General features: G+C 37.0%; 3 protein-coding genes across 3 annotated transcripts; 2 read left to right on the top strand and 1 right to left on the bottom strand.

Moving 5' to 3' along the window:
• The first annotated feature begins 292 nt into the window (after positions 1-292).
• LOC114722629 (lectin-domain containing receptor kinase VI.3-like) lies at positions 293-2,601 on the top strand. The gene is made up of 2 exons (XM_028908706.1): positions 293-775; positions 862-2,601. The coding sequence occupies exons 1-2, from the start codon at positions 293-295 to the stop codon at positions 2,455-2,457; spliced, it is 2,079 nt and encodes a 692-aa protein (XP_028764539.1). The 3' UTR covers positions 2,458-2,601.
• Positions 2,602-5,130: 2,529 nt separating this feature from the next.
• Positions 5,131-7,861, top strand: LOC114722654 (probable L-type lectin-domain containing receptor kinase VI.1). The gene is made up of 2 exons (XM_028908734.1): positions 5,131-5,676; positions 5,879-7,861. Exons 1-2 carry the CDS (start codon positions 5,221-5,223, stop codon positions 7,466-7,468), a joined length of 2,046 nt encoding a protein of 681 aa, XP_028764567.1. The 5' UTR covers positions 5,131-5,220; the 3' UTR covers positions 7,469-7,861.
• A 181-nt stretch (positions 7,862-8,042) lies between these two features.
• On the bottom strand, positions 8,043-9,732 carry LOC114722577 (uncharacterized). Its single transcript, XM_028908644.1, has one exon. It carries the CDS (start codon positions 9,462-9,464, stop codon positions 8,673-8,675), a length of 792 nt encoding a protein of 263 aa, XP_028764477.1. The 5' UTR covers positions 9,465-9,732; the 3' UTR covers positions 8,043-8,672.
• Positions 9,733-11,787: the final 2,055 nt, after the last annotated feature.

Below are 11,787 nucleotides of genomic sequence, written 5' to 3'. Positions count from 1 at the left end.
TGGCTTCTCTCTTGCACATTATTATGTTCATATGATCCATTATTTGTATAGACTTTTTGAGTTGACAAGCATGAACTCTTGATCTGAAATGATCGTGTGTTTTTAAGTCGGATTGTCATTATCTGTTATATAGAAAATAAATACAGTACACTTGAGTTTTATTTACCAACAGAATTCATTCTTTGTCTTGCTCGCTATACTTGTTTGAGACTACCACACACAAAGGTTTAATTTCCACTCAATTCTTCCACTTATATCGGCACAGTTTAGTCCTTCGGTGCATCCAGAACTGATGGCTTCATCATCATTAGCAGCAGCAGAAGCATCAACGCTTGGTTTCCTTCTGCTCCTTCTCCTTCTCTTTCTTTCTTTTCTGGTTGCGTCCAAGGCTCAGCAAGATACCCCATTTTTGTTTGAGGGATTCAATAACAGTGAAAATTATCTAAACCTTGAAGGAGCTACAGTTGTCAAAGCCAGTGGTTCGCTTAAACTCACCAACAGATCATACAATATTGTAGGCCATGCTTTCTATTACAAACCCTTTCAGATGCTTAATACAACCAATACAACCAAACAAAAAGTTTCTTCCTTTAGCACATCCTTTGTTTTCTCCATTGTCCCTTCAGCCTCTGGCCCTGGAGGCTTTGGCCTTGCTTTCGTCATAGCTCCCTCAACTCAATTTCCATGGTCAAGTCCTGGCCATCTTCTTGGTCTTGTTAACTCCTCCAATGATGGGAATCCATCAAATCACCTTTTTATAGTCGAATTTGATACGGTAACGTGATATATTTTCCATACTGTATTTTATTCTCAAATTTTTCTCCTCTTGCTTTCAATACTTAGTTTAGTTTATGTGTGCAGGTGAATGGCTACGGAAGTCAGGCTGACAGTAAAGGGAACCATATTGGAGTCAATATCAATGGCATGAACTCAAACGTCAATGAACCAGCTGCTTATTTTAAAGAAGGCACAGAAGCTCAGAAGGAAGAATTCATCATGGAGGAATCTGATGCTGTCCAAGCTTGGATAGATTATGATGGTGACGAGAAAATTGTGAACGTGACCATAGCTCCTGCGTCACTGCCCACCAAACCCTCCAAAGCACTCATATCCCGTTCGATTGACCTTCAGGAGGTTCTGAAGGACACCATGTATGTTGGTTTCTCAGCGTCAACTGGGGAAAGTAAAGCAAGCTCCCATTACATTCTGGGATGGAGCTTTTCAATGAATGGGCCTTCTGCTGCACTCAACAGGTCCAAGCTTCCAGAGCCACCACCAAAGGAGAATGATCCAAGTTCAACTTCTTTCCGTTGGGTCAACCTTGCCATTGGAGTTCTATCTGCTGTAATCATAATATTGTTGTTTTCCTTGTGTTCTGCAACATTGTACAGGAGGTACACCAATTTCGAGACTCTTGAGGATTGGGAACCAGATTGTCCTCACAGATTCAGATACAGAGATCTTCACATAGCAACAAAAGGATTCAGAGAGAGTGAGCTAATAGGAATGGGAGGTTGTGGTGCAGTATACAAAGGTGTCTTGTCTTCTAAAGGAAATGAGATTGCCGTGAAGAGGATCGTGCGAGGTCCAATCCAAGGAATGAGGGAATTTGCAGCTGAGATTGAAAGCTTAGGAAGATTGAGACATAAAAACTTGGTCAATCTTCAAGGATGGTGCAAGCGAAAAAACGATCTTCTTCTAGTCTATGATTACATCTCCAATGGAAGCCTCGATTCACTCCTCTTCAATCCAAGCATTGTTTTGAGCTGGGATCAGAGGTTCAATATCATCAAAGGCATAGCTAATGGGATATTATATCTGCATGAAGACTGGGAGCAAGTGGTGATTCACAGAGACATCAAAACAGGTAATATTCTCATAGATGAGGACTTAAATGCTCGTGTAGGTGATTTTGGCCTTGCTAGGCTGTATGATCATGGTGAAGTATCTCACACAACCAATGTGGTTGGCACAATTGGGTATATAGCACCAGAATTAACTCGTACAGGAAAGGCATCGACAAACTCTGATGTGTATTCTTATGGGGTTTTGCTTCTTGAAGTTGTTAGTGGGAGGAGACCTGTTGAGTCAGGACAATTTTTCTTGTTAGATTGGGTTGTAGAGAATCACAGCTTGGGTCAGATTCTTGAAGTTGTTGACCCCAAGTTGAATTCAATGTATGATGAAGAAGAGGTGGAATTGGTTCTGAAACTGGGTCTTCTGTGTGCTCAACACAGAGCTGATTTAAGACCCACCATGAGACAAGTGACAAGATATCTAAACTTTGATGACCCTATTCCAGCTATTGGGGATTGGAGGGGACAAATCAATTCCGGAAGTAGCAGAGTCAGCTCTGGTTTCCTGGAAATTGTGTCTGCAGGTAATATGTCAACTTCGTATACTAACTTATCCTCCATTAATAGTATGAGCAGCAGATTTATAGAAGATGGCAGGTAGCAATGTATATGTTAATGTCCTTATATTCGTTGCCTTTAAAATCAAGAATTGAAATGGTACAAAAGTTTCAATCCGCACAAAGCATCAATCAGGAATTGATGGAGCTTGTATTTTGAGACATACGAGAAGATCAAAGTCTTAAAATCAGTAGTGGTATTATAATAATTATTCATGATGATAGACTGATAGTTAGTACTAGTAAATCACCAACCATTTTCCCATTAAACCAGTAAATCAACAGTTATAGAAGAAATGAATGCAGGGTATCATAAGATCGATGCTCAATGTAAAATACAAACAGAATAATTTAGATAGTCGAAGTAGGAGAGTAGGAGGAGAATATAAAAAAGGAGCTCTACTGATTTCTGGCAGCCATTCATGAGGAGTTTTTTCTCCTAATATTGTTTTCTTCCTAATTTTCTTCCCATCCAAACAAAGAGTTAATTTATCATTATTGCCTAGGTCTATGATGAAAAGTTATTGTGAGCATGGCTATCGGGCCTTAATACCAACTATTTGATAAACTCTTATAATCACTTTTTTTAAAAAAATTTTTTAATGTTTTATGAGACAAAATTCTTCTCATATTCATAACTCATATATTGCAAAATTACTTCAACTAAGTTAATCCAAATATTAGATACTCATCTGATCCTATTTATAAGACAAAGAGATGTGATTTTTTTTTTTTATATTTATAAGTTATATTGTTAAATTTTTAACAATGTAATATTTTATCTTGCATTTACAATTGTGTAAATTGTTTTTTTGAAAAGTGTGTATAGATATATAAAATATGGTTAAAGTTGAAGAATTGGTTAATTTTAAGGCAAAGTTAATAATGTTTAAAATTTTTACTGATTCTGATGAAGTATATTTAAAATAACTTATAAATAGATCGAATAAATATCTTAACATTCAACATTGTGGAAGACCCAATAAAAGCAGGGGATGGCATGAAGAGGGGGTAAAACCTAACGAAAACATCTTTTTTGCTATCTCTAGCCCTTCTTATTCTTTCCATCCCGTACATGTTTCTACTCGTCCATAAATAATTTCATAATTCGAAAAGCTAGCAAGAAATTAAAAAAAAATTGATGAGTTATGTTTTTCCAAGCCCCTTAATAATGGAGCACATTTCATGCTTATTAAAAAAGAGCATAGAGTGCGTATCTTAATCTATATCATCTCGGTTAATCTTGAATATGTTCATAAAAGTATTTCAGAATTTGTACGCATGGATTGGTTGGCTTTTTACATGTAGTTACTCATTTTCCAAAATAATTTCTCTTATAGTACTCCTCTGCTCTTTAATATAGGACCTAATTGTTGAGTTGATTTTGATTTTAAATATAAGATGTATTTTTTATATTTATCAATTTCTTCTAAATTAGTCTTAAGGATACTCACTCAACCATAATTAAGTAGAAGAGGGAGAGAGAATATTAAAAAAGATGATTATGATATTTTAGAAAAAACATGTCATATTTCTTATAATTAACTAATTTACCTAACTTTCTTAATCTAATCAAATTAGTTAAAGAAGTCTTATATTAAGGATAAGAGGAGTAATTTTTAAGATCTAACTGTTATTGGTTTGACCGGGATGACTTTATTTCTACGAAGGACGTTGTAATTTGATAACATGATAATTTAAATCTCCATGTATATGGCAAAAGTAATAAGAACTAGTTTAGCTTTTAGGGACATGACAACTCATGACAACTACATAGATGTGTGTCCAAAATAAAAAAAGTAGAATGTTTTAAGTAATGGGTCCATCAAGTAAAATTGGGTCCGTCCAATCAAAACCCCTTATCTCTTTCCAGCCCATGCCCAGTCACTTTCCCCGCAGCCATAGTTGCTTCCAACAACTAACGGGATTGATCTAAATAGTAAGCGGCTTGGTACCACTTAAGTGAAGTTTTGAGTTTGAGCTTCAGCGAATGCAGAAATCTCCGTTAGGAGACTTACCCATTACAGCTAGGTGCGCGACGCGAGTCGGATCTGTAATAATAGCAGTCCTCCTCCTCCTCCTACGCGTTCTGTGCCCGCGCTACTTATTGACCCTTGTCATGCGAAGGAGGGCATTTAAGTTCATCTGAGTTGGTAATAGGGCCAATTATACATTTCGAGTACTCACACTGTTAGACAAATGAATTTGCACTATTAATCTGAAGGAAAACGAAAAGGGTCGTCCAGCAATTAATACATCTCTCCGTCCCAAGTATAAACATTGACGAAACAGGGCATCCCTTCTAGAATGCAGCCTGGCAGTTTCAAGCAAGCTCCAAAACTATCATGTCAAGGCAACGAGTTATTACATCTCGAGAAAATTCAAACTGTATTCATCACGATATGAATGACACCTTGCCATCTCAACACCGTCTTGGCGCCCCAAACACAGAGAATGATGATTGAGACTCGTGCCTTCCCTTTGAGGTTATTATTATGACTTCTTCACCATACATTCCTTTACATATTAGTTTTAAGATTTGCGTTTACATGAGTTCTCTTTTGGTCTGAATTCCTCAATTAATTTAACGCAATATCTACCAGTATCAGACTTGTCTTTTAATTTGAGATTTGAACATTTGCATTGACGTGGTCACAGGCCGCTATTGACTCCACTCTAACTGGTCCTGCCTATTACGTGTTCGAGATTTTTGACCCAACCAGGTCAATCCTCTAAGACTTCATCCAACTGTTATATAGAAGCATCAAACCACTGAATCTCTGAGCATTATTGTATCCTTAACTCTGATGGCTTCTGCATCATCATCAACGCTTAGTTTCTTCCTCCTCTTTGTTTTACTCTCAGTTGTAGCCAAGGCCCAACGAGAGGCCACTTTTACCTACCCTGGATTCAGTAATATTAATGAAACTGAACTTATCCTCGAAGGAGCTACCATTATCAAATCCAGTGGTTTGCTTAGGCTCACCAACTCATCAAACAATATTGCAGGCCGCGTTTTCCACTCCCAGTCCATACAAATGCTTTCTAATTCAACCCCACACCGTAAAGCTTCTTCCTTCAGCACATCCTTCGTTTTTTCCATTGTCTCTTCGACCTCTGGGTCAGGAGGCTTTGGCCTTGCTTTCACCATCGCACCAAAAACCCATTTCCCAGAGGCGGAAGCTGAACACTTTCTTGGTCTCTTTAACCGCAGCAATGATGAGAACCCTTCGAACCACATATTTGCTGTTGAGTTTGATACGGTAATGTCTTTAACTTATTGCTCATTGCGTTTTCTCCACAATAGATAAGGATCATTTTATAACAGAAATAATCTTCGAAAGATTAACGTATACGGTATAAATTTTGGGGACTCAATTGAGAAAAGGTGTATCAGTGAAAGATTAAAATTGATTTGTTCATCAAATATTTCATTTACTTTTGACACAAGATTTGCGCGTACAGGTTAATGGCGCCGGTAAAGGTGAATCTGACACCAAAGGTGACCATATTGGGGTCAATCTAAATGGCGTAACCTCAGTCATTGACGAACCAGCTGCTTACGTTATTGAACAAGGCCCATATGCTCGAAAGAAGGAAAACATCAGTTTGGAGCAAGATGATGCTGTACAAGCTTGGATAGATTTTGATGGTGATGAGCAAACTGTGAATGTGACCATAGCTCCAATACGAGCACCTAAACCCTTCGAACCACTTATATCCAATCATCCCATCAACCTTGCTGGTAATTTAACGGAAAATGTATATGTTGGTTTCTCTGCATCAACAGGGAAGCATAAAGCAAGTTCTCATTACATTTTGGGGTGGAGCTTTGCAGTCAATGCACCTGCTCCTTCGCTTGACATTGAGAAACTTCCACGTCCACCACCAAAAGTGAAAGACACTTCCTCTTTTCCTTGGGTCAACTTTGCCATAGGAGTTTTGTCTGCTTTAACCTTGCTATTGCTGTTTTGTTTGTGTTCTGTAACATTGTACAAGAGGTACACCAATTTTGAAGCTCTTGAGGATTGGGAGCTAGATTGTCCTCACAGATTCAGATACAGAGATCTTCACACCGCAACGAAAGGTTTCAAGGAGAGTGAGCTAATTGGAGTTGGAGGCTTTGGTGCTGTCTACAAAGGTGTCTTACCTTCCACAGGAACTGAGGTTGCTGTGAAGAGGATTGTTCGAAACCCAATCCAAGGAATGAGGGAATTCGCAGCTGAGATTGAAAGCTTAGGAAGATTAAGACACAAGAATTTAGTCAATCTTCAAGGATGGTGCAAGCAAGAAAATAACCTTCTTCTAGTATATGATTATATCCCCAATGGAAGTCTTGACTCACTCCTCTACAATCAAAGCTTTGTTTTGGATTGGGACCAAAGGTTCAATATCATCAAAGGCATAGCTAATGGACTATTGTATCTGCATGAAGAGTGGGAACAAGTCGTGGTCCATAGAGACATCAAAACCAGCAATATCCTCATAGATGGAGATTTTAATCCTCGTTTGGGTGATTTTGGCCTTGCTAGGCTGTATGATCATGGTGAAGTATCACGCACAACCAATGTGGTTGGGACAATTGGGTACATCGCACCAGAATTGACTCGCACAGGAAAGGCTTCTACATGTTCGGATGCGTATGCTTATGGGGTTTTGCTCCTTGAAGTAGTTAGCGGGAGAAGACCCATTGGCCCAGAACAATTCGTTTTGGTAGATTGGGTCATTGAGAATTACCGCTTGGGTCAGATTCTTGAAGTTATTGATCCAAACTTGAACTCAGTTTGTGCAGAAGAGGTGGAATTGGTTCTAAAACTGGGTCTTCTTTGTTCTCAATTTAATGCTGAGTCAAGGCCTACCATGAGACAGGTGACAAGGTACCTAAACTTTGATGATCCTCTTCCTAATATTGCTGGTATCCGGCACAAGTATTCTCTGAGCAGTAGAATGAGCTTGGATTTCTTAGAAGGTGAGAGTACCAGTGCAATCTCAACATCCCTTAATTTATCCTCCATTAACGACATGACTAGTATGTCTATAGAAGCAGGTAGATAGCATATAAGCAATCTTGACACAGAATGTGCAACTTTCTTCCATTTCCCCCCCGATCAACCATAGTTGTAGCCATGCTCTTCCACCAGATTGGTGGGGTATTCCTCCCTATTTGCATTTTCGTATAATACAGCCATTTTTATTCTTTCTTTTCTTTTGCTTTTTGTGTTTTTGTCTACTTCCATTTTGTTCTTTACATATACATTGTTGTGTGGATAATATTCAAATGAGAAAAGGGATTGACTAAGAACATTCTTGAAACTATTCCACCCATATTTACTAACAAAGCAATCGAATGACAACGATCAAAACCCGAAAGGGAGAATCATAGTAGAGTTGCAAAGGAAGTATACACTCCATCTTTTCTTACAAGACATTCTTAACTAATTTTTAGATATCGAACAATTAAAATATTAAATCTGTCCTAAATTGATAATTTTTTCAAGCTTACCCTCACTTAAATAGTATAGATAGAGAAGCATGGAGTTTAAGGAGCTTATTACCACTAAACCTTAATTGATAACAAGGTTAAAATTGAAAAATGGTAATTAATGAGTTAGTTGATGACTTGTATTAATGATAAAAAATTACTTCTAGAGTATGTTTTCTGATTAGAGCATAAGGAGTTTGTGCAGAGATTCACTAATTAGATGATACTAAACCACCATCTTAAATTATTTTTAACGAAACATGGTTTTCAAATGACTCAAAGTCCCCCAAAACATGCTATTTATAATATATGACACACATTATTATGGACAAAGAGTGTAAGAGCTAGATAAATTATGCCATGTGATAGGGTATATTGTAACTAAGTGGATGTACACCAACAAGTACTACGGACAAAAATTTTTTATTAATCAACGTGATCTTTTTAATCGATTCGATCTTTATTTAGTATGCAGTGGTATGAGAGTTTGATCATTTTCCTCTCTCATACTTCTTTAAAGTTGGTTTTGAACTTCATTGTCAGGAATAATTTTTTAAAATAGTAATAATGGTCGATAATTCATTGCGGGGGGAAAATGTGATTATCATGTCATGAGTGATTTTCTTATAGTCTATTGAGCTTAAAGCATTGGCAAAAGAATGTGCAAGGTAAAGGAGAAATAGAAGGATTATTATGTATACAAGCAAAATGGCAGCAAAGTAAGTAAAGGTAATACATACAGTATACCAAAACAGGATGAATATTCAACAATTATCTTCACACTTTGTACAGTCCCTTGATTTTTCTTCTGTTCTGATGCTGCTTCTGCATCCTTGTACTTGAGCATGGCAAAACAGGGCTTTTCATAGCACAAAGCTTATGTTTCAACCTCCATGGGAATAAGACTTCCAAGCCACAACCCTTTGGTGAAGCCACATAAGCCTCCAGATAGCTGCCAGAACTATCACAGATCTTGTTGTCCATCATACTCTTGGAGAAATGTAAAGTAGATGAAGCAGCCAAGGCAGTAGCATCTGGAAGAAAGCGTTTGATCAGATAATTTGGAGACTCATTCCCATTATTAGAATCTTCTTCAAGCTTCAACCTTAAGCCTTCGTTGGCGCTTTTCCTTCGAACTCTCTCGGATTTCTGGACAATATCTAATGCCTCTGACAGAGAAAAAACTTCCATAGCATCTGATAAAACATCACTGTCGAACTTTTCATCTTCATCTTCATCTTCATCATCATCAACAACACGACCTTCATCTTGATGATGATCTTCCCCTTTGTCTGCTTCATCTGCTCCTGGTTCTTGATTTGGTGGATGCCAAAGGCAAGGAGGTAGTCTTAACCGAGGGGTCTCTTCCTCATTGTTATCATCAACATTTTTTGGTTTCCCTGGAGATTTTTCCCATGAAAATGGAACTCTTTCTTCACTTGTATTATTCTGTACAGTTTTGCCTAGTGAGGTTGATGAACAAGATGTGTCTCCGACAACTATACTAAGACGCTTTGTAGACAAGAGGGGTTTGTTCAAGTCTAACTTTCTAGGACGTCTCAAATCCATGGCCTCCTTGATGCCCTTTCTCTAGATTTAATCAGCTCGAGTTTGTTCAATTACCATAGAAGAGAAAATGGCAGAGATAATTTCATGGCAAAAAGTGACTTCACATCTAGTGAAGTTGGTTGGGATAAATAGAAGCAGATGAAGATATGGGTATCTCGTGAAAGTCGTTTAAAAAAGTTATTGTACTTTATAATGGTCACAGGTTGCTTGAAAAAGTCCCTTCCATTTAGTAACAGATTCTAGAAGAAACGAGGAGCCAGAACACTACGCTCAAGTAACATCACCAAAATGTATCTCTCATATTTGACTTATGCTATGTATCTTTGATAAACCCAATTTAGCTATTATTATTTTTGGTCTTGACTAATGTGAGTAGATTAAAAAAAATTAAGTTAGTTATTTGTAATAAATAGGATTTATTTTAATGTTCTATACAAACAAGTGAATCGATTATAAACTTTTTTCTAGATAGACTCAAAAAATTACAGATCAAAACCAGTAGGATTCACTTACAGTTGATTTCAAATATCAAGGAAGGAGAATGTCACTTGTTAAACCAGTAAGGTTTCACAATCTCTTTCCTCTCAATTGATCTGATAATCGGTCTTATAATTTCATTTGAACATAAAATATCTCAATATGATAGATAAGGGGGAAAAAAGGAGGCACCGCCATTGAGAACAAGCAGGAAAGTCTTTTCAAAGACCCATCAATATCAATATCAAAATCAAAATCAAAATCAAACACATCATATCAAACCCATGTTTGGTCTTTGAAAAACATCATGATTGTACAGATATAATTTTTTTAAAAAAAAATATCATTTCAGACGAAGTCGTCTTCTTCTCTTTGTGTTCATTGTTTCTCTTTATTTCTATATGTATTGTATACAATCATTTTTGTAATTCAAAAGAATCTTACTTAATTTAATCCCAGACTCCTAGTATAAAAAAGTGAGACATGGGCTAAGTTGAAGGGTGCATACCGCAAAGTAGAATAAGCTCGTGTTGGTATTAATTTCATGTCATGGACCCCCGAAGGTCCAAAATCCCTATATCTAATTAATCGAACGAGTTATCGGAGACTTACAGATGCTTTGGCAAGGGAGGGCTTATCAAGATCTTCCATTCTGAATTCAAGGTCGTTGCACCTGTGAATCTTAGTTGCAAAAGAGTGTTTGGGATTCCGAATCCCTTATATTTTAGTTTCTGTCTTAATTTTGGGCGTTGCCCTCTCTTGCATCCTGGGGGGAAAAAGAATTATTGGAGACTTGATTGTTATTTATGTCAAAGGCTTGACCTGATGGCACCTAGGGCTAGGTGTGTCTTGTGACAGTAATATTCGGGTTTCATCCAGCCAATAAGCATGGCTTACCAAACTAAAAATACCCAAGAAAAAGAGAAAGAAAAGATTTCTCTAATTACTCCTTTCGTTTTAAGTATAAAACTCCTTTTATAGCGTAAATTACACTAAAAAATAAAAAACAAAAAACCGGATTGATTAGTAAACCGGTTAAGATTCTGGGTCAAGGGTTAATAGGTTAGATCGATGTTAGACCAGGTCAGACCGATAATAATTAAAATAATTTAATTTAATTTAAATGTGTAAAAATATCCTATTTTAACAAAAAAGCAATATTTAATTTATTTATTTATTTATTTTCTTTTTAATTCTCTCTCCTCTTCATACATTAAAATTTTTTCTGTTTTATTTTTTTACTTTTATTTCACATCTTCTGTCCTCATTCACATGGTTTGGTTTACTTTTTCAAATTTTCAATTTTTTTCCCCACTTTTTCCCTCCTGCCACACGAATCTATCAAATCACACACCACTTGCTTTTAGTTTTACTGCTCTACACTTGCACATTGATCTCATCTCCTCTCTCACCAAGCCTCCCCTCTCTTCTGTCTTCGTTCTTACCTTTAATCACAGTCTCTCTCTCCCCCTCTCTTTCTCCTTATCTTCCATGAGCAATATGAGCTAAGTTGTGAGTCGAATACTGAGATGAAAATAGATAATACTGACAACCATGGAGTGCGAATGACGATGATGAAGCAAGAAGTGAAGAGTGAGATGTCACAACCACGACTTAGCAATTACAAACACAAATGAATCCCAACATTCTAGATAGACTGGCAGAGAGATTTAGAGTTTCTCTTCTTTCTTTTAATTTTTTCTCCAAATATTCACTATGTTTAAAATTTTTTTAAACATAAAACGATGTTGATTCTTGAGGGTGGAAGATTAAAATCATTAAACTAGACAACCCATCTTAACTGTCGAGTTAGCCAGTTTTTTCCAGTTCTTATTGGTTGAACCGG

This window comes from Neltuma alba, unplaced genomic scaffold (assembly GCF_004799145.2).
Source record: "Neltuma alba isolate B1F8T4 unplaced genomic scaffold, ASM479914v2 tig00012097_pilon, whole genome shotgun sequence".
In the NCBI taxonomy this organism is placed as follows: domain Eukaryota; kingdom Viridiplantae; phylum Streptophyta; class Magnoliopsida; order Fabales; family Fabaceae; genus Neltuma; species Neltuma alba.
This window is presented reverse-complemented; position numbering and strand designations above follow the sequence as displayed.

Coding starts and splice junctions, on each gene's coding strand:
- LOC114722629 (XM_028908706.1), top strand. CDS start 293: ATGGCTTCATCATCATTAGCAGCAGCAGAAGCATCAACGCTTGGTTTC. Junction 776..861: donor TTATAGTCGAATTTGATACG/GTAACGTGATAT, acceptor TTATGTGTGCAG/GTGAATGGCTACGGAAGTCA.
- LOC114722654 (XM_028908734.1), top strand. CDS start 5,221: ATGGCTTCTGCATCATCATCAACGCTTAGTTTCTTCCTCCTCTTTGTT. Junction 5,677..5,878: donor TTGCTGTTGAGTTTGATACG/GTAATGTCTTTA, acceptor TTGCGCGTACAG/GTTAATGGCGCCGGTAAAGG.
- LOC114722577 (XM_028908644.1), bottom strand. CDS start 9,464: ATGGATTTGAGACGTCCTAGAAAGTTAGACTTGAACAAACCCCTCTTG.